At 42.2% G+C, this 23572-nt stretch overlaps 3 protein-coding genes across 6 annotated transcripts; 1 reads left to right on the top strand and 2 right to left on the bottom strand.

Annotated features, from left to right (window-relative positions):
* The first annotated feature begins 18 nt into the window (after window positions 1-18).
* Window positions 19-4136, top strand: LOC124477050 (cation channel sperm-associated protein 2-like). 2 transcript variants are annotated; one of them, XM_047034571.1, is made up of 13 exons: window positions 19-103; window positions 227-398; window positions 538-714; window positions 870-938; window positions 1054-1226; window positions 1369-1530; window positions 1846-1970; window positions 2131-2309; window positions 2411-2510; window positions 2599-2625; window positions 2749-2813; window positions 2918-3076; window positions 3458-4136. In XM_047034571.1, the coding sequence occupies exons 1-13, from the start codon at window positions 92-94 to the stop codon at window positions 3487-3489; spliced, it is 1452 nt and encodes a 483-aa protein (XP_046890527.1). In that variant the 5' UTR covers window positions 19-91; the 3' UTR covers window positions 3490-4136. The 2 variants fall into 2 exon arrangements, with proteins under 2 accessions (XP_046890527.1, XP_046890528.1); XM_047034572.1 differs by lacking the exons at window positions 19-103; window positions 227-398 and having other exon boundaries at window positions 604-673.
* Window positions 4137-5703: 1567 nt separating this feature from the next.
* On the bottom strand, window positions 5704-11370 carry ckmt1 (creatine kinase, mitochondrial 1). Of its 2 annotated transcripts, none has more exons than XM_047034818.1 (9): window positions 11083-11370; window positions 10031-10229; window positions 9509-9619; window positions 9119-9340; window positions 8886-8971; window positions 8107-8230; window positions 7598-7732; window positions 7205-7330; window positions 5704-6565 (listed from the first exon to the last, which is right to left on the bottom strand). In XM_047034818.1, exons 1-9 carry the CDS (start codon window positions 11229-11231, stop codon window positions 6452-6454), a joined length of 1266 nt encoding a protein of 421 aa, XP_046890774.1. In that variant the 5' UTR covers window positions 11232-11370; the 3' UTR covers window positions 5704-6451. The 2 variants fall into 2 exon arrangements, with proteins under 2 accessions (XP_046890774.1, XP_046890775.1); XM_047034819.1 differs by having other exon boundaries at window positions 5705-6565; window positions 9509-9604.
* Window positions 11371-12142: 772 nt separating this feature from the next.
* ticrr (TopBP1-interacting, checkpoint, and replication regulator) lies at window positions 12143-22759 on the bottom strand. 2 transcript variants are annotated; one of them, XM_047034706.1, is made up of 22 exons: window positions 21779-22759; window positions 21402-21684; window positions 20999-21231; window positions 20480-20699; window positions 20238-20382; window positions 19939-20078; window positions 19487-19693; window positions 19178-19323; window positions 18931-19031; window positions 18754-18841; window positions 18574-18656; window positions 18130-18363; window positions 17770-17857; window positions 17523-17604; window positions 17278-17415; window positions 16296-16386; window positions 16097-16155; window positions 15697-15837; window positions 15399-15550; window positions 13023-15255; window positions 12779-12901; window positions 12143-12677 (listed from the first exon to the last, which is right to left on the bottom strand). In XM_047034706.1, the coding sequence occupies exons 1-22, from the start codon at window positions 22451-22453 to the stop codon at window positions 12562-12564; spliced, it is 5778 nt and encodes a 1925-aa protein (XP_046890662.1). In that variant the 5' UTR covers window positions 22454-22759; the 3' UTR covers window positions 12143-12561. The 2 variants fall into 2 exon arrangements, with proteins under 2 accessions (XP_046890662.1, XP_046890663.1); XM_047034707.1 differs by having other exon boundaries at window positions 15697-15834.
* Window positions 22760-23572: the final 813 nt, after the last annotated feature.

The raw sequence follows: 23572 nt of genomic DNA, 5'->3' as shown, positions 1-23572 counted from the left end.
TTTATGAGAAAGTTACTTCAGTTAGCAGGAACGCTTCTTGCAAGATGGTTTTCTTTTGCGTGAACATCACTCTGACATAAACTAACAGAAAATGGGGACTGAAGTGAGATTTTTAAAGATTGTCTAGCATTGAACTTCATAAATCAACTAATAGATACTTTTTGTTTGTAAACATTCTTGAAATCATTGGAGATAATTGAATGTCTAACGATGTATTCTCCCACAGGAGCCCCAAACCTCCCACAGCGGCCTCAATAAGAGTGCCAAGACAAACCATGAGAAGTTCCTTCCCAGGGCAGATGTCGTAAGGTCCAAGCTCATCCAAAATTTTGACTTACTTGATCTGTTTCAAGTGGAACAGAGAGGATGTCCCAAATATTGTACAAAAGATGTGTTTGGTGGGTTCAATGACAGAACTTTTAAATTGATTTTAATGTGTAGATTTTTGCATTATACTTTAGCACAGTACTGTATATATATATATGTGTGTGTGTATGGGTGTGTGTGTGTGTGTGTGTACATGTGTTTCTCGTACAGACAAGGATAATTACAAAAGCCTGATGGGGAAGGACACACACCAGCTTGTGCGATTTGAGATCTCTCCTCAGAGAGGCAACATTGCTATTACCATGGACCACCGTCGCCAGGGACGACTGAAGAACTGTCAATCCAAGTATCCACCCTTGAACATGTTCGCACACTGGATTATAGAGAGTATCCTTTCAGCCTGGAATGGAAAAACCTTAAGCATTAGACCATGGATTCAAGGACATTTTATCCCCTATCCTGCTAGGACCATTTGTTAATTGGATACATTTGATCGCCTGATTATTATTGATTCAAAATAATCCTTGACTTCATGTTTCCAGGTAAAATGTTTTCAAATATCATAATTGTCCTCATTATTCTGAACACTGTTGTACTGGAGATCCAAGCAGGTTAGAACAAATTTCTCAAATGTTAGGGTGCTTTTACTATTCAAAGTCCATACCTGTATTGTTGACAATATTTACAACAAACATCACAGCAAAGTTTGTTTTTTTTCTGCTCCAGAGATTTTTGACAACATGGACCCCAGTCTGCATATCTTGAAGCTGGTTTTGGACATGTTGGACTGGAGCATTCTGGCCATCTTCTTCTTAGAGATCTTCCTCAAGTGGATGGACAACTTCTGGCAGTTTTGGAAAAGCACATGGAACATCTTTGATTTTGTTGTTACCATAGTGGTAAGAGTCTGACAACCCCCATAATAGGTATACTGTACCAACCCCCAGTATAATATGGACAAGCCTTCATCTACAGGTTTAGTGGCATTCCCATAGTCTAGCAGTTACCTCAGAAATGTAATTTCCTTTTTTGTTCTCCTAGTCAGTTCTACCAGAGATTGTGAAAGCCATCTATGGGCAGGATGCGACTGGAATGGTGTTTGTGGAGCTTCTGAGAAAGTTCCGTATTCTCCGCACCCTGAAAATAGTCACCAAGTTCCGACAGATTCGTCTCATCATTTTATCTGTCTCTAAAGCGTTTAAGGTAACACCTTGTTTCTACTTAGAATACACAGCACAGTTTTAAGGACTGCTACTTACACACTATTCACCCAAATTATATTAGTATAATAGATTGTCCTGGGTAAATAGATGTAGCCCAAAGCTTAAACCCACATCAGGATATTTACAAAGTGGCTTATTACCTAATACTTCTGTCCGGTTGACTTCCTTCAGGAGATAGCAGAGTAAGCTTGTGTCTGCAGACACAGTCATTTGTTTGTTGGGTTCAAATGTAAACATGAAGACGTGATGTGTTTGATTGGAAAATAATGACAAACGTGTGTGTTTGTGTTTACAGGCAATGATATTCATTTTCATGCTCTTGATCGTGTTTGCCTACATTTTTGCCGTGATCGGAGTGATCCTGTTTCAGACTTACACACGCTCAGATGTTGAAGGCCTTATCTACAACCAATACTTCAAGTAAGTGGAAATTGGATATGGAGATTGTGTTGGGCAATATACCTAGATTATTATATAATCCTGACACAATAATTTGTGAGGAATATAGCATGAATCTTCTTAAAACTCCTTCAATAGTGTATTTGTTGTTTTATTTGTTGTAAATAATCTTTTTTTACAGAGATATCACCAACTCCTTCATCACACTCTTCATCCTCTTCACCCTGGACCACTGGTACGCCCTGCTCGCTGACACCCGGAAAGTTGCCGAACTGAACCAAGCCATCTGCGGGCTGTACATTATTCTCTGGCTGCTCATTGGCTCCTTCATATTCCGCAACATCTTTGTGGGGATTATGGGTTGGTATCTCTTTGCTTACATTTGGCATTTATTTCTGTGTATTTTGTTGAGACTTGATATTGTACAAGTTCACTGATTTGTTGATTTGTTGTCCCTCAAGTGAACAACTTCCAGGCTATACGTCAAAATCTGTTCAAAGAGGTCCAACAGATTGAGATCCAGGCTAAGGCAGATATGTTCAAAGCTGAGATCATCAACAGGTGAGGACAAATATGTAAACAAATATAATCACTTACATAATTTATGTTAAAAAAAAACTCATCCGATTTATATTGCCTTGTTTTGTAGGAGAAAGAGCCAGTTGAAATTAGATGGGTAAGACTAGCTCTCAATATTTGGCCTACACCTATTTGGCTTACAAGGCCATTTTGCACATTTAAAATACTATATATGAAATATTATCACGATAGGAAAATAAACACGACGTTTGAATTGTAGGCAGGGCAAAATCGCAGAAGTACCCGGACATCTAAAGTCAATTAAATCTAACCTTAATGACAATGGTGAGTCATTGCACGATAAGTTAGTGAGTAAGGATAATAGTTGGACTGGATATTTTTACATTAAGATAGTGTGCATGTGTGCTTTTGTATGTGTGTTTGTTCAGACTGGGATACCTATATGGAAGAGAATATGATGGTGATGCAAGAACAGGAGGAGGATGAGAAGGTCACTTGGCCCAGGGACTCACTCTTCAGGTACTTTGAGCTGATGGAAATGCTGCAGTACAACCTGGACGAACGCCAGAGGCTGCAGAACATTGCAGGTGAGAAGTAATGCACACAGTAATAGCCCTAATTAGATTTAAAGAAATATCCTTACAATTCTAAATAATGCCTACTTAAGGGCGGGCATAGGGTAGGTGTCGTATCCTAGACTTACACCGTAACAATCATTTAAAATCTGTGGACACACAAGGAAACACCTACTTTATTATAGGTTAGGCTTGCTCTATGTGTGACAAGGATCATGTGTGCTTAGTATATAATGCCCCACCCTCTGTACTTTGACTTGTATGTTGTAGTCTAAAAGGTAAGGGTGTTACATTGTTGTAAGTATAGAGTAGGTACGTGAGTAGTAAAATTATAACAGTCTAAATCAACATCAGTATACTGTACAAACACACCCTCTGTTTGTCTCTCCACAGTCCAGTCTCTGCTAAACCTGCATGACTCTTAGGATGCACCAACTCTGGCTCAATTCGCCATATTTTTTGGAAAATCCAAATGAATATTCTAATCATAATATTCTTCCCAGTATTTTGTGTCCAGTGTTCATTTCATAGCTGTTGTTCTTTGAAAACAAATATTTGTGAGTGCCCTTTCTAGGTACTTTTATAAGCCACAGGGAGGTAAAAGAAAATCCTTATGTTGTGTGATTGGGTGTAGAGAGGTATTTGGTCTGTTATACATTTGATGAATTCAAGAATACATGAAAAATAACTTTTTTCAAAGATTATCTTAAAGAAATTATAATCAGGAATACAACAAGACACTCTCCGTATTTCACCGAAAGCTAAAGAAACTCCTCCTTGTAATGAGTTTCTGAGACAAAGATTGAACATTGATAAAAACAACAGAATGTTGGGTGATTCTTATATGGAAACTTTAGAACATTTGTTCTTGGCTTGTAATTATATTACATACTTTACAAAAATAACTTTAAATTGCCTAAATTAGAATGTAATCATGTACAATTTTGAATTATAATGCAGGACGAAAAAATCTTATGTACAATAACCTAATCATTATGGCTAAACAATGTTTCCTCACATCCAAATTTACTGGTACTAATGCCAGACCACTGTTTTTAGTATTCATTGAATGAGTTACTACATTTTTAGGCCTTGAAATGTATAAAAACTAAACATACCCCTCAGGGAGGGGCTGTGTATGATTATCAGCCGTGGTCATGTATCACTTCAAGCATTTGAAGAGGGCCTAAAATGAATATTCCCCACCCAAAATCCCTCACCCACTTGCCTTTTACTCTTTAAGGCCATTTAGAAGAAAAAAATCTCCCTTTTAGTAGCAGTAAACATAAATGGCATTGTAGTTTCAATACATGACCAATAGAGGGTGCACACACATCTTTTATATCTGTGTGTCATTTGTGAGCATACTAACCTCAGCTCTCTTAATGTCCCCTTTTTACTTTCTCTTTGTAAATCTCCACTCTCCCTATCTTTCAACCCCAGTCAGAGTGCCTCAGTTTGCCTTTAGTTCTGCTCTTGTGTCTGCCTTTGGCATATGTCCATACCAGTAGAAATCTCATAAAGGGTGACAGGGCTGCTGGCTGCACTGTTTACAGTTACACTGTGCAACAGGAAATGCTTTTCCTTTTGTGCGCCCATTTGAGAAGGGTATAATTGAGTTCCAATGAAGGGATGGAAGGAATTCAGGGAGATAGACAATTCTCGTGTTATTTTTAATTTTACAGACACAGTTAGCGCAAGAACCTAGCTATCTGAAGTGCATTGTTACGTAATTATGAATGACAGAATTATAGTTGAATTAATCATTAATATTGGGCGGGGGGAGTATTACACTCTAACCTGATTGTAAACCATGCCACACAACATTGTGTTCTGTACTATAGTACTGTACATTTGATGAAGGCCCAACTGTGTTTTCAGCTCAGATGGGATTTGGTGGCTGTACCGACACAGCCCCCTTATCCCTCTGTAAGATTTTTCCATGGCAACATGCACCTCACCAGTTCTCTGCCTAATCTGAAGCCAAGGCCAAGGGTTGCAGCACAATGCCTGCAATGCTTCAGGGAGCCACACTATGGTGAATAAGTGTGTGTGTGTGTGTGTTTTGGTGTCTCTCCAAACCCTTTTCAAGTCTTTCTGGAGCAGACAGACTTCTTGGACAGTGATAGGGATTCCTTAGTCCTGTAACCAAAACGCTTCCTCCCTTAACTGTCTGCACAACACAGTCTTTGTGGTGTGAGCAAGTAAGATTAATTGGACCGCAACATGCTCCCTCATTATCCGAGCGTTGCGCAAAAGATTAGGTCAGTAGTGAATCCTGTACATCAGTAAAACAAACACATGCTTTCACAACACATTTGATATTGATCGAAACAATGATTATTACAGTTAAACAGTACAAACCACCATAGTAATTTTCCATGTGACCGTAAGTCTTGGTATAGCAAAGAGATTTGTTTGCACAATACTGTTGTTTTGTCAGAAGTTCAATATTTTTACCTGATGAAACCAATCCCTACCAGGCTGATCTCAATCACGCTCCACAGCCTGGTTACCATGGCGCCCACTTAATGTAAGTCACTCAAAGCTTCCCTTTCATGCTGAGGTAAAAAATCAGCTTAGAAATGAAATATAAGACATGAATGAACAATGGCAAAGAACAGTGTTCTATATATGTCTTTATTAAAATATATTATAGAATGACATTCAGTGGTTAAAATGATATTGCTTTGACACCCACAGCACATCCTCAAGCACAGAGCATGAGTGATTCTTATGACTTTACTTCACCTGTTTCTGATAACCACTGTGCTTGGAAAACACCAAGGAACCTGAGTCTTTTCGGTCATAAATGGTTGCGCTACATTCTTATCCCTTCATGTTGTAGACTGCAACTAAACACATATACAATTCACCATGGAGGTAGACTACCACAAATGTATGTATACAATAGTATACAAACAAGTATACAATAAGAGTCATGTTTATACATATCCAATAAACAAGATAAGAGGGGACGTGTGTAGGACATGCTACAGCAGTACCAGGTAAACAGCACAGCAAGGGTAAATTGGAGAACAGGGTTGCCATTGTAGTAGTAATGCATCAAAGATGTAGTGTTCTGCTAACTGACAGCCATTTTGTCTTAATGTGCTCCAACACAATATCCAGTTGTTTCTATTAAATGGTGGAATACCATCTAAAAGTTCTTTATGACTTCATACAAAGTATATCTCAACACAGCAGAGTGCTAAATCTGGTTCTACACAGGGACTGAAGCAAGTTTGCAAAGTACTACACTGATGGCTGTTGTAGAGTAGGTGTGAGACAGGGTGATGTCAAGCTGCGTTTTTGTTAGGGGTTAAGGAGGAGTTGAGGAGAGGGAGGAGGGGTCGATAAGGAAATGGCATAGTCAGCTGGGTCAGTCTACTTGAACTGGCCAATGGGTGGGGGCACCTTAATGTCCTGCCCCTTTTCCAACTTCTTCTCACAGTCTACCAGGTAGTTGACTCCATCGATCACGGTCTGCACTAGCTGGACCTACAAAAGAGGCATTTGCGTGCACACACATACAGAAAGAAGCAGACAAACACACGCATGCACACACAGTGGGTGATGAGTAAGAATGGCAGTCCTGTTATTTCCTCCATGTCTCATCTTATTTGTCCTGCCCCCCCCCCCCCACCTCCATTTCTGTGTCTCTCTTTCGATTTCTTTCAGTTTCCCTCTTCCAGGACTAGGAGAGTGCAAACATTGTGAGATGGAGTACTTACAGAGGAACAATAGAGAATAGCTTCTTTGTTACCATCTATGTCGCACACTCACATGTAGACATACTCATGACAGCATAAGTGGGCACAGGGTACAGGCTGCACAACAGGCTAGCGAGCACACAAGCCAGTTTCTCTCCTTGCCTGAGCTTTCTGGTACATTTCCATGGCTTTGTCCCGATAGGATATAAACTGGCTTCCTCTTGTATCTTTTCCCTAGGCTGCAACTTCCACCTTTGTTTCATAATGTTAGATCATTTTTATACAAATGGGTATATTACACTACACATCACGCAATATTGTAGTCATAGAATGATACATTAGCAACAACAGGCAAGAGAAATAGGACAAAAAGGGACGCTATTTTAGATGGTTGGACTGCAGCCTGGGTCTGATCGTTTCTGTTCACCTCAGATTTGCCCAGGCGGTCCAGGTTGGAGATGTCAAAGGTGCTGCCCACAGCGGCTGAATCCACACCCCCTGTGCCTCTCTTCTGCAGACGGAGGTTTTCCAGGATCTTAGCGAAGCGAGGGTCCTGGAAAAGGACAGAGGGACAATAATTCAATATTTTGCAGCTTTGTAAAGTCACTTGTCATCCAGTGAGAGGGGGACACATTAGACTTGGTCTTGGATTTTGCAGAGTGAGGTGCTGATTTTTGACTGAGTCGCAGCCATGCAGTGGCTTGGGCCGCTGTCTCTGGTGCTGGGAGGGCAGGGAAGTCTCTCTGGGGATGCCATAGTGTGTGTGAGTGTGTGTGTGTGTGTGTTGGTGTGTGCGTGTGCGTGAGCATGAGGGCCTCACCTTGCTGAGGCGGGGCAGGTTGACATGTACTCCAGCACGCAGGCCGGTACCCAGGTTGGAGGGGCATGTGAGGATGTATCCCAGTCTCTTATTCCACATAAACTCCCAGCCCTTCTCCTGAATCAGCCTCTCCACCTTACAACAGTGACAGTATGAAACTCAGTAGGAAACTAAAGGCAATGGCTACTGGCTGTAGTCAGCTGACCAGCAAAAATGAACCCCAGCTGTAAGTCTTTAATCTAAAAGGCTGCAACTTCACATGGAGGCTATGTAAGCCACAATGCACACACACATACATCGTACATCTGTGTTGCTATACTGTTGGTGAGGCTTTTGTTTTTGCTTGCCCGCCACTAACAGTAACTATACTGAACTGCAACACACCCTCTGATGGGGTACTTGGAACACGTTGATGCATAATTTATGAAACATAATGTGTGTATGGATGTGAGTGTGGGTGTGTATATTGTGCTACTCTGATCATGACAGTGCATATCAGCCTAAATTACTTGTTTCAAGCCGCTGCAGAACCTCTCAAACACTCTCTTCATGTTGCCACCCTTCTCCATGGAGATGACTCTGGTGTGGTCCTCCTCATTGATCCAGATAAGGAAGGTCTTCTCGTTGTTGTGCCTGAAGAAAGACAAACAGAGTTAAAAAAAACATAATTCCTTTTATAAATATTCACATAATATGTGCCTTATAGAACCACCTCAGAGATGCTGAGGTGGTTATTTGTCAGACAAATGGTTACTCTCTTCAGTTTAGCCCCATGTTACTAATCCAGTTTGTTAGAGACCAGAAGATAGAGGACCTTCTGCCCTTGAAATATATTAAGATAAAACATGAATACATGTGTTATTCAGCCAAGTGAGTAAGAGCTCAATCAGATGTCCTAAGTTCTATTTACGTCATGTTGCGTCTAAAGTTAGTCAAACAAAACAGCGTCACAAAGGGCAATGCACACTCATTGCAATGGCAATATTTGATCTTCTGAAAAATGATAAGAGTTAATGTGTAAGGGAGAAGTCTGGGGTGAAGAGAGCAGGAAAGAGATTGATCTTGGAGTGAGTCTGAGTGGCATAGCGTTAGGCTATTACTGGGTCCCGACTTAAACATACTTCTGAGTGGGCACTGTCTGCATCCCTAATATGCCTTCATAGCTTTACAAGATAGCCACACGTCAGTTAAAAACAATAAGCTACTAACATATATAAAAAATGCCACACATTGTAATACAAAAGATGATTGTAATTTACAATATCAATGATTTTTAGATCATGCTTACCAGATACCACGGGCATCTGGCCAATCGCGAGCCATCCCTGCACATGTCAGGAGTGGGGACACTGGTTTATCAAACAGGAAGTGGTCCTACATAAAGACATTCAAAACAGGAAGTGAACGACAAGTCCTCCGGTCTCACCATGCAAAACGACTCATAATTCTCTTCACAACTCGCCTCCACCACACCTGTGTCTATAAAATTGTGAAAGCACAGCACAAGTTTCTGCCACTTACATCAATGAGCTGTTGCTGTTCCTGGTCTGTCATCTGGGTGAGGCTGTAGTATTTTCCGGTCAAGTCCCCCTTCAGGCCACTGAGGGCATCCACCACCACCCGCTCGACCTCCCTACGCTCTGCACGCGTGCACGCGGGGGGCAGGCTCAGACCTCGGATGCTCCGTCCTGTCCTCACCCTCGACGACAGCACATAGCGGTCATCGAATTGGCCTGAATGGATCTGACATTGAGACAACATTTTTACGGTGTGTGCTTAGTGCTGTTGTAACGTGAACCAGGTCTTACTATGCCATAAAAAGTTGACAGGATGAACAGTGATATTGGCTAACTGTTCTTTTAACGTTTGGCAGTCCATTGTTCACTGTCCTCTTTGACCCATCTTATCTACCTTGCTGGCGTCCAAGTCAGTAGGATGGGTCATAGTGTTGGGGTCGTAGCCGTTGTGCCTTTCCTTTATGACAGGATCCAAGAGGTCAGCAAACGCCTGTAATTCACCCCCCAAAAAAGGTGGTGGTGGTGATGATCATTGGAATTACATCATAACTCACATTTAACTGGACTCAGATTGCACTTCCCCATTGTAAGCAAAGAGTGTGTTGTAAAAGCGATTAGGGATTGACAGTGTTAAATAAATCGGCAGTTTTGCCTGAAATCAAACAAAAAAAATGTACTGTACTGATGCTATGATTTTCATAGAATTTTAACCTTGAAACACCAGGTACCGAAGCATTCAAGGTTAGACATATGTCTAAAGCTACAGATCAGGTGGACTGATGTTCTTCAAAATAAGATCTTCAGAATCTCATTTTGTTTCTGTGACCAAGTGCCATAGTGATAGGCTATGATAAGTATTCATCACCACAATAATAGCAAAATGGTGTTATATCTTCCATCAAGTTGACATTCTAACCTCATATGATTCCTCATCCCCTGCCACCATGCCCACAGTCTTGATGAAGGGGTGCCCAGGGTTGTCCACACCAGTTTGGATGGCCTGGTCCAGGGTGAACCCATTGGGTGTGGCCTTGTCACACAGTTTGGCATAGATGGCTGGGGTCAGGTGGCTAGCCATGCAGTTGTTATGCTTGCGGAGGTCGGGGTATTCCGCACTGTGAGGACATAATTACACAATCTTAAATATTGTCCATGCATAACTATGATATTAGTTTGTAGCTGACGGCTTTGTTTAATAGCATATCTTGGTGGATTTACGTCAAAATATTAAGGCTGCATAAACATTTTGTTAACATTACTGCGTAGCCTATATAACTTCACGGTGCATCCTCCATGGCTCTGCTACGCTAAAGCCTTTCTTGGGTCTGCAGTGGCATCAACACCGCTAGTGTCGGGTTTTTCAAGTCCTACATACATGCTCGAGTGTTTACACAAATGCAGCGCGAGCTCACATCAGAAATTAATTATGAGCATTATGTATGTTTCCCACCGACATTTTGTCACGTTTAATATAAATGCGCACATTGTGTAGGCTTGTGCTAATGTCTTATTTTGTCTATTTGTGTGTGAAGTGTAAGTAATGTAAAAAGTGACACGTATCCTAGAAGGCTGAGGTTTATTGCAATATTGTAACTGTATAGCAACAACCACGCTTCTCAAGGAACCGTATGCCGGAGGCTATTAGTCCTTCGGGGGCATAGGAGGACATACATTTGGCCATTCATCTAACCAGCCGACATACCTGACACACCATAGCTTATATGCTGTAGCCTACAGGCAGTAAACATTAGGCTATATTTCTGGTAGCCTAATCAATTTAAGTCCCAAAATAACATAGGCTATTTTATTAAGTCACGGCCAATGTCTGGTTAGGGAAAACACATTCGCATAGCCTAAATGTAGTTGTGTTATAGGTCAAGTTGGCTCTACCACAATAAGATAACTTTACAGCAGTATAAAGGCAACAGTTGTAAAAAGAACGTAAAATCAGCAAATCCATTTCGTTACCTGGCTGGATACACTCGCCGAACCGGCGCCCCGGCGGTGACATGGTCCCTTTTCAGCAAAACTCCCGCTGTCAAAGACCCAGCTCCAACTAATGACAGAATCCCAATATTTCGTTTTGAAGACAGAATTTTAATGAAGCTGCTGGCCATCTTATTTTCAGGTTAAGTAGGGATGAGTTGAACAGGAGCTTTCTGGCTCCGAAAAAAATAAAATCTGAGAACGAAGTGTTGCAGAGACTGCGGGTGGTGTGAATGCAGAAGAATCCAACTGAATTTTGTAATAAGCCTACGGCTACGGCTCATAAACCCCAGCATACAGTAACCCCTCCCTTCCGTCCAATCCAATTAAAACCCACGTTAAAAACACAAATGCAATGAAAATGCAAATATTATTTATTTAGTCAGTTTAAGTCGTGTTTAGTGAATTTAAACGGCGTGAACACGTTATTGGCGTGACTTAACGGTTTTGGTGTGAAACATGTAATTGTTGACCGAACTAGCCTACCGAAATGCCTACCAGCATGTGCCAATTGCGCAATACCTAATCAAGCTAGACTACATTGGCACTGAATGAATTGGTAACTTTGGGAGATTTTACAGCCTTTTTTATTTTAGATTGATTAGAGAACGTAGTCTATGTAATCCCCTTTTATTCACAAAAACTGCAGTTAATAAATCTTACGACACAATTACAAGTATATCCTTTCATTATACATCATTTCAATGACCGCCTTAAATTTGAGCTTGTTTATCATTTAAAATAGGCTACTAAGTATTTTGTAATACTGTCACCTACAGTTATAGTCTGGCAAAGTTTATTGGAAGGTGTGGCTCATCTTGATTAATATAGCCTAAGTTCCGAGTGCCTACCTGACATTCGTCACACATCTCATGGCTCGCTGAGATTTAACGGCCATGCGCAAGTACACACACCTACTGACAGCAAGGAAGTAAAAAAGCTTTGTTTGAAAACCTTAAATATTTGATATTAAAACGTTTTTGAACTGATGTCTGGTCAAAGGAGAACATTAACAATATCAATTATAATAAATTAAGTATGGTAATTAAGAAAGATTGATTTTTATTTACAAATACATTGAACAATATGTTACATATTTACATCGGTTTTCCACTTTCATTTAAAAGCTGACATTAAAAACACACAAACAAATCAATAAATTAACAATTATCACCCTTGCCTCAAAATTCAGAATGCGACTTGATTGTTGGTGATCCAGATCAAATTAAAATAAAAGATGGTATTGGAAAGTTCTTGAAATGCACAGGACCAAATAAGTGTATATTTGCATTGCATCATTTATATAAAAGAAATGGTCTTCAACCCAATGTTAGGAAAAACCCTGCCACTGGTGTTTAGTGATGTTTGTGAGAAAAGAAAAAAAAAACACTTCACTTGGCATTTTTTTCTACTAGTGATTTAAACAGTATGATAGTTTAGACAATATTGGGGCAGTGCGGATCAGGGTAGCAACCTTTTCCTGCTGTAGCTCTTGCCTTGTACTTGATGTTTGGCAGGTTGGCTGAATGGTGAGAGCTCTACTTCATACTCTACTCTCTTTTGAGACAGAATTTCACCTGAAACAGAAAAATACGATTGATAGTTGATAGTAAAACAGCTGTATAGGTACATTTACCCTTTCTAAAATCACAATATCTAAACGTAATTTAACTTTTACATTTGAGTGTTCTCTTGGAGGCAGAACTTTGTTTCCCCTTAAATAGCATGGGGGACTGAGTAAGGGCTAGGATCCCACTGGCAGACACGGGCTTCCGCACTTTGGAACTGGGTGTGGTTACCACTGTAAAGAAAAAAGAAAAGCGCAAACCAACCACAGTTAATAAATCATCAATTACCTATAATCTCCAAGAGGAAAGGAACTATGTGCCAAAGTAACATTTTGATCAAATGTAATGACCTACCAGACTGGACATCCTTTCCAGAAGTGAGGAATATTTCTTCACCTCCCAAAGGCTCAGCATCATCAGACTCAAGACCCAAGCTCTCCATCCAGAGTATGTCCTCTCCCTGGTTGGTTGGCGATGTTTCAGATATTTTAACAGGGGATGTCTGATTGAACCTTATGCTCAATAGTGGGGCTTCATTGGCTGGGGGCACTTCGGTTTCCTCAGTCTCCTGTAGCCTGTAAACTCCTTCTAGATCGGCATCTTCCAGCTCCTCCATCAACTGTTCACCTTTTAGGCCACGATCCTTGGTCCCCAACACCCCAGTCTGGGCCCTCTTCTTGCGAGGCCAGCTGTTGAGGGATTCTGGGGTGGACCTCCCATGGCTCTGGGGGGACGGGGTCAAGGGGAGGAGGTCAGCCATGCCCAGTGGGGACATGGTGTAGGATTGGCAGATGTACGTCTGGATGCTTCCACACTTTCCTGGGGTGCTTTTGGCTGGGGTCACATGAGCACAGAGGGATGGTGAGACACACCCTGGGTCTCTGTGTTTGGTGCAGAAGGCCAGAGGGCTTTCCATTTGAAGAGGTTTCACACCACCCAAGGGAGTGTGAGCTCCTGATCTGGGAGCACCATCATTTCCCTCATCGTTGTTACTGAAGGAATCTGTGCGTTTAAACTTGAGCTTTGGAAGACCAGATGCCTGCATTTCCAGTTCTACTTGGTATGTAAGAGCGTTTGAGGAGGCATTAGGTTGGGTCTTTTTGCGACTAGGAGTTCTAGGTGAGGAGAACCGCAGAGGTTCAGTGGAGTATCCCAAACGCGCTGCTGCCTCCCTTTGCTGGCGGTCAGGAGTTTGCCGAAAACCGTAATTTCGGCCAGGTGTGGTATGCAGTGGTGGTTTGGGGGAGGCAGCCGTGAATACAAATGTTCTTTGGGGCTCAGTCACTTTCCTGGAGAAGCTAATGTTCATTTTGATACCTCCAGTGAGCTGGGTCTTCATGACAGTAGCATCAGAAATGTCAATACTCTCTTCCTCTGTGGTTGCCGTGCTAAGCTGTGAGGAATCACACAGTTGTGAATCAGTGTGGGACCCTGACTCTGTTTCCCCCACAGAACCTTGACAGGACTCAGGCAGTTGCTTTCCATCAGGAAAGTCTGACTGAATTGTTCCCGTAGACACTCTATGACTGGTCTCTGCACTTTTAGAATCAGTGCTAGCTGGCACTGGTACTAGGCTTTCACAAGACGGGGATCTCCTGGTTCCTACCCTGAGGTTTTGGCAAGACCTAGTCCTAGTCAAACGGTTCCCTGAAGGTGATGAAGCAGTAGCATCTCCTGACTCTCTCAGGGAAGGTTTAGAGGGAGTCTTTGGTAATGTTTCAGGACTTAATGATGTGGTGGATCCCTTTACAGGAGTGATTAAGCTCCTGGATGGCGACTTAAACTTCAAGTCTTTGACTGGAGTTCCTCCAGAGCGAGTGAGCATGCAGTGAGAATGACAGGGGGTCTTACTGGGGGTTCTATTGTTCAGCATGGGTGGGGGAGACATGTCAACAGGTATGGTAACACTGATAGGAAAAGTGTTTGTTACTGGTGTGTTCGGTTCTCCAAATACCTTCTCAGATGATTGATGGCAATCTTTCTTAGATATCTCTTTAGAAACCACAATAGAAAGTTCTGGACTCTTCAGTTGTGATAATTCATGGTAATGTATTGGTAATCTTTCTTTCTTGAACACATTCCCAACTCTGTTAGGACTACTGGCTGGACAGCAAAACGTGTTGGCTTTTCCTAATAGTCTTGGGGAGCTTCGAGTTGAAAGAGTAGGAGACTCTGGCACCTTGAAATCCATGTTTTCTGCACGTGTAGGTTTTTGTGGTGATGGTGACCAAGTGACACTCTTCTTTGGGGTTCTAGAACAGGGGCTCTGGAGCAAGCGAGCTCTAGCAGGTGACATACACTCTAGTAATGTTTTGACTGGTGTTCTTAGAATGCCTTTTAGGGGGCTTTCCTGCTGAGGGGTTTCCAATACCAGGCTCCTTCTTGTTGGAGATCGAAATGGGCTGCCTCTTACGGCCATTCCAGTGAAAGGCCTTTCTACTGGGCTCTCTGTAACAGAGAGGGCCTGAGCCCTGGAGGAGCGAGGGGTCTTAGGTGTCCTGGGGGTCTGAGTGGTACCAGGTGTCCTGCTCCCACAAGTGGCCCTGCCGCGTTTACCTGGAGACCTTGTTGCCGTTTTGTTGGGAGACTGTGAGAGCAAGATCATACAACTTTACATAAATTATTTGTATATTTAATGCACAAAGCATTACATTTAATAAGCAAGTTTTAGAAATTGGTAATATCAGACTAGACCAGTATTACCATAAGAAGTGGAAGAGTTGAGCCTACCTCAAACACTTCAGATTCTGTGGACAGCTTCCTCTTCTTGGCCCTGGTTGCATAGATCTCTGAAGAGGTTGAAGCAGAGGGACCACCAGGCGACTGTGTGGCCCCAAAAAGAAGGCGTACAGGAGACCGAACAGCCCTCAGATTAAGCCCAGCTGTTCATTAATGACAAAGAAACATTAGAAACAATTAATCTGGCCAATTTTGCCTACAAAATATTCCTGAGAAATTAACAGTTTAACAACTTCCAGAACAATTAATCTGCCTGTGGCAGCATATTGAATTATTCACTCATACTTGCCTTTTTTGCTGTCACTGGGGGGAAGCTGCGAAGAGGAAAGCGCCCTGCCTAGGTTTCGGGAGCTAGGTTGAGTGGTTGAGTAGAAGATACTAGAATGTCTACTTGCAAAGTTCTTTATTCTTGGACTCCTCCTCAGGTCTGCTGCAACAGTTAAGAAAAATGACAGTCTAGTAAACATTTCACAGCACCACAGGAATCAGCATATCCACACACACTTATTTAACAAATGGGAGTCAGGTGGCTGATGACGTCACACAACAAATGACGTTGTGTCCTTGGGCAAGGCACTTCACCCTACTTGCCTCGGGGGAATGTCCCTGTACTTACTGTAAGTCGGTCTGGATAAGAGCGTCTGCTAAATGACTAAATGTAAATAACAGCTGTTGCATCAATCACTGACCTTCTGCAGGCTTCACTGGGGACTCCTCTACGATGCACTGTTCAGTTGGGACAGATCTCCTGAGAGGAAAACTTGTTAAAGTTTCACTTAATTTGTCAAGGTAAACCGTTTGATTTATTTTGAAAAGGGTTAGGTAACCACGGGCGCTGCTAAATACCCTCTTGCTATAATTCTACTGGCTAATGACTCCATAACGAACCTGCCCAGTTTCTGACGGTGCAGCAGACGATTAGAGACCTGCTTGTGAAGGGGTGTCTCAGTCACTTTCTTCGTCAGTAATTTACACCGCTCTGAAAGGGCAAATTTCCACACACAACACCATGTACATATTTGAATGTTGACCGTCTAGTGGAGGGATAAACCACGAGAGGAGCGGTTGTAAAGTATCCGTAGCCTTTTCTTCCAGTGTCACATCAAATTTTAAAATTGCAATTCCAGTGTAGATATGGCCAAATGACAAGACTTGAGTGACAACGCTGACACAGTAGTTTGAATCAGCTTGTTACAAAGGATTATAGTTAGGGAGGAGCTGCTGCCTCAGTAACTAAAAGCAAAACACTATAAAGTGGATTTAGAGTGCATTTTCAGACGAGATGCAGGGAATTGTGTCTACATGTTAAATGAATGAATAAACACATTCACTGATGACCCACGTGGATGTGCAGTTATATCTCTAATACAGGGGTTTTCAACTGGTTTTGTCCCAGGGACCACCATTCTTACTAGAAAGTAATACGCGGCCCACTGATGTGCCTGCGCGCACGTGTGTGTGCGTGCATGTGGATAGAAGGAAGTTTTAACATTTGGTTTTCCCTGTTGGTTTTAATTAAAAACCTCAAAAAATATACATAGAATCTGAAAAATTTAAATGTGAGATTCTGAACACTAATAAAATATAAGTACAATTACAGAAACTCAAACAAATCTAGAAAAATCTGTGTAGCGAATTTATATACATTTCTAAATCGATGGTGGACTGATAAACATAAGCTTGTGTTGCGGACCCCCTGCAATACTGCCGCACACCACCAGGGGGCCACGGACCCCCGGTTGAAAACCCCTGCTCTGAACTGTGAAGAGGTTTTATCAATCGCACATCATCAATATCCAATTCCTTTTAGCCAGACAGATTTCATGATTGAATCAAACTGATGTATAATGTAACAGAAAACATTCTTTACCATCATCATCTGTGTCTCGCACGCGCTTGCGTTTCAGTCCCTCCACAGCAGAGACAGACTGGCTCCGGGGAAGCTTGGCTTTCTTGGAGGGGGAGATGTTGTCCTGGTTGAACAGGTTCCTCCTGACCTTGGTGACCTCTATGGCATTTTATGAAATGGAAGTATTTATTCATAACAACTGATCTTACAGCAGATGAATTAAGTAGATTCGAGATTAGAATAAAATGTATCTATATTTACTACACCTTGTGCAGCTTGGTTCTTAGGTGGGACTGGTGGAGGCACAGCAGATGGCTTTTCCACAGCAACACAGACCTTAGGTTTGACCTTTTCATAGAACATAAGCGTGATTAAGTTTAAACTTTAATGTTATTACAGTTATGTTGACCTACATAGCAAAAATTGAAGGAAGCTTCCTAGTTCTTATCTGCAGGTTAAACACACTAGTCATGATCTGTAAGCCAAAGGTTACACAGAAGTGATTCAGCTCACCACTCTGGTAGATTTCCTGGGCATCTCTATCTGGCGGAGACTCTGATTTGCTTCTGTCATACTCCTGTGCCGGGTGAGCATCCCACTCCTTAAAGACATGTGCATGTTCTTGTAGCAAACACAGCTTTTTTAACGTTCCAACTTTAAGGAAAACTGACATTTATCAACAAAGCATATATATATATATATATATATATATATATATATATATATATATATATATATATATATATATATATATATATATATATATATAGAGAGAGATAGAGAGAGACTGCTAATCCATTGTCCAGTAATGAAACTAACCGTATATATATTTTTATTTTTTGTTGAGTACATTTTCAGCTAAAGATGCCTCACCTTTTCCTACTGGTGGAACGGTCACGTAGGTCCAGTAGTCGTTCCCCACCGTGAGAGCCTAAACTGTGGGCAGCGGACAGCTGTGAAGAAGAGGAGCAGGGAGATATGCTGTCCTTGGCCACAGACTCATCGCTGAAGAAGTCAGAGGGGAGCACTGCCATTAGTGCGGCAGGCAGCTGGGTGCCCAGACTGTGGTAGACATCTGCAAGCACCCTGGGGATAGCTGTCAGGAAGCTGTTAAAGGAAAAGCATATTTAAATATAAGTATATAATACTAGCTTCATCTGAATTGGTTCCAAGAGAAACATGTTGGTTACTGATAATGATAGTGAGTACATGGTTCCGTTGTTCTATTGACAACTGAGAACAGATGCAAAGAATACTTAATGGAATATTGTGATGCACGATGGTGGTTTGACAGTTTTAAAAGAACAGGACACGCACCGGGGGAGGATTTCGTCCTGCAGTAACTTGGTCAGATACTCTGGGTCTTTGGTTCGGGAGATGATCCTCAACATATCAGCCACCTGGAATAAATCACCCAAAAAGTCAAATTGAGTCATTGTCTCAATTTAGTTACTGGTAGCTATTTGTAGTTGTCGGGCTATGATTAGCTGTTCCTACTTCTTCAACCATCTGGTCCGTATCCAATGTGTCAGACTGCGCAGCGGGGCAGCACATCTCAAACCTCAGCACCGTTTGGAGCTTGCACCTTCGAGAACATGCATTGTAACAATTAGAACATCCTGTTGGAACCCTGCCCTTTGTAAACATCCCCTTGTCAGATACAGTAGTACTTACTCTCTGACTTTGATCTCAGCGTCTGCGGCGTTTTCATAAAACTGTCGGATGGATTTACCAGACTTAAGCAGGTGCTGCTGGACAAACAAGGAGGTCTGCATCTGCCAGGCAGAGGGAAAGATTACAACGTCAACGTCAAACACAGGCCATTTGTCTTAAATAAATACATAGTTTGCACGTTTATCACTTAAAAGCTTGAACAACATTATACAATGTCAATAAACAGAGAGAACAGTCCCAATCTTACTGCCAGTTCTGGGTTAGGCGCTAGGAAGTTCTTCACAGCTGTAATGAGGTTCTGGGCTCCAGTTAGTAAGGAGGACTCTCTTTCCACCACTGTCTGGTCGTAGCTGGTCTTCAGGTGGGACTTCAGCTCCTCTTCACTCTTAAACTCTGGACAGTACAGGGTGATAAGTTGTAATGAGGAATTAGATTAGATAAAAGTATTATATCAACATATAGGCTTTCATTGCTAATGCATTACATCCTTTGCTTTATTAATATGGAGTAGGGAATATAGGCCTCTCACAAAAACTATGTTTATCACATGGCTTACTGAGGGTTGTGGATGCGCCACCCTTGCCCTTGTCTCCAGAGCGTCTCTTCCCCAACTTTTCAGGCCCCCTGCCCTCTGTCCCTTGGGGCTCAGTTTCAGCCTGGCTCTTCTGGGCCTCCTTTACATTCAGACGGGCCACATTGAGCATCTGCAACGAGCGACTCATTGTTTTCATCTTCTGTCTCACTGGTGTGCGTTGGGCACCACCTACAGGCCAGAGGAGAGAACAATGCACAGCAAATCAGTTTGAAAAGTACTTTCACAGCACTATAAATCAACCATGGTTTTCCATGTTCATGCTGAGAATAACTGACTCAACTGATGACCAAATGGATTTCCACTTCATATACCAATGTTTGGCTCACAAGCACGACAAAAAAAAAGTGTGTAACCAGAACTACCAAAGAGCATCATCAAAGAGCATACAAGATACGATTCTGAGTATCACATACGTTTCCTGCCTCTCTTGTTGGCATGGCCCTGTGAGGTCTTGTAGAGTTCTGCCAGACTGTTGACCAGATCCTGCTGGGCAACAGGGAGCTCCTCTCCCTGGCCTTCTTCTTCCATCAACTCTGGCACTGCATGCAGCAGCCTGGATACATAAGACACAAATAAACAAATGCACTGAGGACACTGTCATGATAGTCACATTTATAGAGAGCAACCACACAGTATTTGAACATATATTGGTATACACACTTTCACAGATAGTAATGAAATAAAGGACTACAGATAACGTATGAAAGTCTACCTTATTGACTCCATGAGGTGAGAGCTGACACCTGATTGGTCGGAATGAGGGAACCAGCTCTCAACAAGGCCAGTTGTCAGAGAGCTGGACCAATGACTTAGTTCTTGCTGCACCCAGTCAGGAATCTGGGGATTGTCCCCCGGGGCTAGATGATGCACAAAAATCACATCCACTTATTCATCAATCATCAAAAGTCATCAACTTAAGGCAGACTAAGAGTCGATAATTAATTCACCCCTCACCACTCTCTCCTTCTCTGTCCATGATGTCATAGACCACTCCGAGAACACTGCTGACCACCTCAGGTAGGTCTGCAGGTGCATCAGGGGCAATTACATCAGCACTAAGGACATTGTTGTTGTGGATGAGCGCAGGATGAAAAACGGTGAGAAGGGCTGTGAAACTCGACAGAGGGGACAGGACGGCCGAGCAGATCAGGCCACTGGCACGCACCTCAGCAAACTGTGGACGCAAGATGTCCCAGTATTTAGCAGGGAGACAATCAATTGTGTGAGTGTGTGTTGAGTAAACGTGGGAGAAAACCTAACATCTTTCTAATGAATTTAGACCAGTAGTGTTAATTACTAGACCAAGAGATAAGTCCATTTTTAGGCACAGTTCTTTCTTTTGGTCAACATTCCTACTTAAAGCTGACTGAATTAGGCATGCAGTAGTACTACTACACGGTGCATGAATAGATCAGAGATGGGAAGTCATTATAGGTTGTGTGTTGAGCAAGTATAACTGAACAGCATGTTTACCATATGCACATCCTGAGTGAAGAGTTCACACAGAAGTTGTTTGAAGGCTTCATTGTCATGGTCCGAAGGATCAGGACTTTGGACCATCCAGGACTCTGAGGCAACCTCGGTGGAAGAGTGGGCCTCCCAGCCCTGAAGCACCCCCTTCAGACACACCGTCACTGGGGGGAGGAGGAGGCCCTGTCTCCTTGCCATGGGTTCCAATGACATACTGCAGGTATATAGAGCATCACCTGTGTAGGTGGAAAGGATCGCAGGTAGAGGGGAGTCATACCAATGAAAATCACATATTCCACTATAAAACAAATTCCAGTAATGTTTACTTGTGTGTTTTGGTCTGGGGTCAGTGTTTAGTGTGAGTGACTATTGTTTTGGCAAGTGGGATATTTGACAAGTCACAGACCTTGCTCCCATTGCAGCAATCCACTAAGGACAGGGAAAGCCAAGCGGTTCAGTCGCTGAGAGGACAAAAGGTATCCGATACTGGAGTCTAGAGGAAAGGCCTCCCTTCCCGCTGTAGAAGCAGTGGTGTCAAGGCCAGTGTCAAGGCCAGGGTCCAGCCCATGAGATGAGTTCTGATGACAGCAGAGGTTCAGCAGTGTAACCAAGGGAATCACTCTGCCCCCCACCTTAATCAGCACCTCTGCTAGTCTGTCAGACCCCAGATGGTCCACACTTTTCATCACCTAAAATAAAACATACGGTTAACATTAGGTTACTAGGACATCACTGGACTTGCATTCTTGCAAACTTAGAACTACATTTTGACAAGCCACTAACCTGGAGGTAATAACTGCTGTCTACCCAGTGAAGGATAACTTGACGATGGATAAACATTTCGGTTAGTCCTTTTGGTAGGATAAACTCTGACACATCCGTGTTGCTATCACTTTCAGGTAGACAAATGTATGCGTCCATTTGTGCCATAGAGTGCGGGCACTCGGACACGAGAAATAACACATTTCTCCCTCCACCTGACACGTCCTCCTCCAGTTGAGAAGAACCCTTAGTTGTTCGATTTGACTTCCTAGGTCTCAATGACAGTTTGGTAGGAGATGTTATGTCCGGTCTGTCCCATTGGAAATCCAGCAGCGCCTCTTTCAGTGCGTTTTGTATAGTAACAGATCGGTTACATTTCCTTGGAAGCGTGTCGGTCTTCTCTCTTGCTTCCAATTTGGATTGAAACTCTACCTCAAAGTCTTCAAAAGTTTTGTCTCGTAGTTCTTTGAAGTCCGAGCCTCGGGAAACGATGTTCGCATTTCGCCCCCCCAGTGACCGAATGAATTTGTAACCCCAACGCACTTTGTCGAATCCATATTTGTATCCAAAATGTAGCAGAATTCTTAGAATGCCCTGTTTCAGTGGGTGGGTTTTGCCGTTTTCAGTAGAACTTGAAGCGTGTTCAGATCCTTGACAGCTGACATCAATAACAAAAACGACGTTGTGCAATGCCATTGTTTGAAAACAACATCAGATCCATTTACGCCTGTGTAAGCTACTGACTAAGCTAGGGCTAAGGTTAGCTAACACGTCTTTTTTTACAACGAGGTCTCTTCACCACACAGCCTCAGAAAGTAACACACGTGCACACATTCACCCGGCACGTTAATAAAGTCACATTAATATGTCACGTTTCTTTGTACAATTTAAATATGAAACACAACAATCACTATCAACAACAAGGTAAGTCGAAAAGGTTCGCCATTTTCTGTAAAAGTCAACTCTTCGCGCCGCTTTTGTCGAAGTTCCACCCCTTTGCTGTGATTGGCAGGCCATCGAAATTGGTCTCTCGCAGGCCCTGGAGAAAAGCTCACTCGCCCTCACAAAAAAACATAACAATGAAAAACGGCTGACTGAAAAGGTCGTTTTTTTTCTGATGAATGTAAAAAAGCACCAATACCACTTCATTGTATGTTTCGGCTAAAGGCTACATAACTAAGGCCCACCGTAGTAACCAGAACTATGGTTCTGTACATCATAGGCTACAGGTGACCAGATTTGAGTTTGTGGACATGAGTGGACAATAGGACATGTCCGGCTAAAAGAGAACGTCTGGTCACCCTATCATAGGCTTCTATGTAATACAAATGCATGCGAATTGAAAATTAAGGGTGGAACTTGGATGTGAATTTAAATATAGAGAAATTATAGATTTAGCTAATAAAAACATGTATGCCATTGACAGCCGTCAGAAGTGCATTGTGTGTAGGATAATTGTGCAACGTAAAGGGTGCGTAGGCTTACAGTCTATTGTGCGTACCAAACAAGTAACTACAATATATTTTATATGAAATGTATCAAATCAATTGACAATTCGTTACTATTCATTACATTATTACAATTACAATTCATTACTATTATTCTATTCACATACGCTACACATTATCACGTCTCCATTTTTCAATTCACCTAGATTTTCACCACTTCCGTTTTAAATTGGCAGGGCGGAACAACATATGCAGAATAATTGGAATTGGAAAAGGAATGACTCGTCATTCAACCTTTTAAAGGAGTTTAGCCAGGCTTTCAATATTGCCATGTTACCCCCTCTGTATGGGAATGCCGTTTGATTAA

Source organism: Hypomesus transpacificus, chromosome 14 (genome assembly GCF_021917145.1).
Source record: "Hypomesus transpacificus isolate Combined female chromosome 14, fHypTra1, whole genome shotgun sequence".
NCBI lineage: Eukaryota > Metazoa > Chordata > Actinopteri > Osmeriformes > Osmeridae > Hypomesus > Hypomesus transpacificus.
Note: the sequence above shows the minus strand (reverse complement) of the source record. Positions and strands in the feature narration are given on the sequence as shown.

What these genes read in the sequence shown, in the direction of transcription:
- LOC124477050 (XM_047034571.1), top strand. An exon ending in CGCACACTGGATTATAGAGA is followed by an intron (nt 715 to 869) that starts GTATCCTTTCAG and finishes TCATGTTTCCAG; the next exon opens with GTAAAATGTTTTCAAATATC. An exon ending in ATCTACAACCAATACTTCAA is followed by an intron (nt 1,971 to 2,130) that starts GTAAGTGGAAAT and finishes CTTTTTTTACAG; the next exon opens with AGATATCACCAACTCCTTCA.
- ckmt1 (XM_047034818.1), bottom strand. Translation starts at nt 11,231, where the DNA reads ATGGCCAGCAGCTTCATTAAAATTCTGTCTTCAAAACGAAATATTGGG. An exon ending in CGGCGAGTGTATCCAGCCAG is followed by an intron (nt 10,230 to 11,082) that starts GTAACGAAATGG and finishes ATGTCCTCACAG; the next exon opens with TGCGGAATACCCCGACCTCC. An exon ending in GGGATGAGGAATCATATGAG is followed by an intron (nt 9,620 to 10,030) that starts GTTAGAATGTCA and finishes CCACCTTTTTTG; the next exon opens with GGGGGTGAATTACAGGCGTT.
- ticrr (XM_047034706.1), bottom strand. Translation starts at nt 22,453, where the DNA reads ATGGCATTGCACAACGTCGTTTTTGTTATTGATGTCAGCTGTCAAGGA. An exon ending in ACAGCAGTTATTACCTCCAG is followed by an intron (nt 21,685 to 21,778) that starts GTTAGTGGCTTG and finishes GTTTTATTTTAG; the next exon opens with GTGATGAAAAGTGTGGACCA. An exon ending in CCAGGAAATCTACCAGAGTG is followed by an intron (nt 17,605 to 17,769) that starts GTGAGCTGAATC and finishes TTCTATGAAAAG; the next exon opens with GTCAAACCTAAGGTCTGTGT.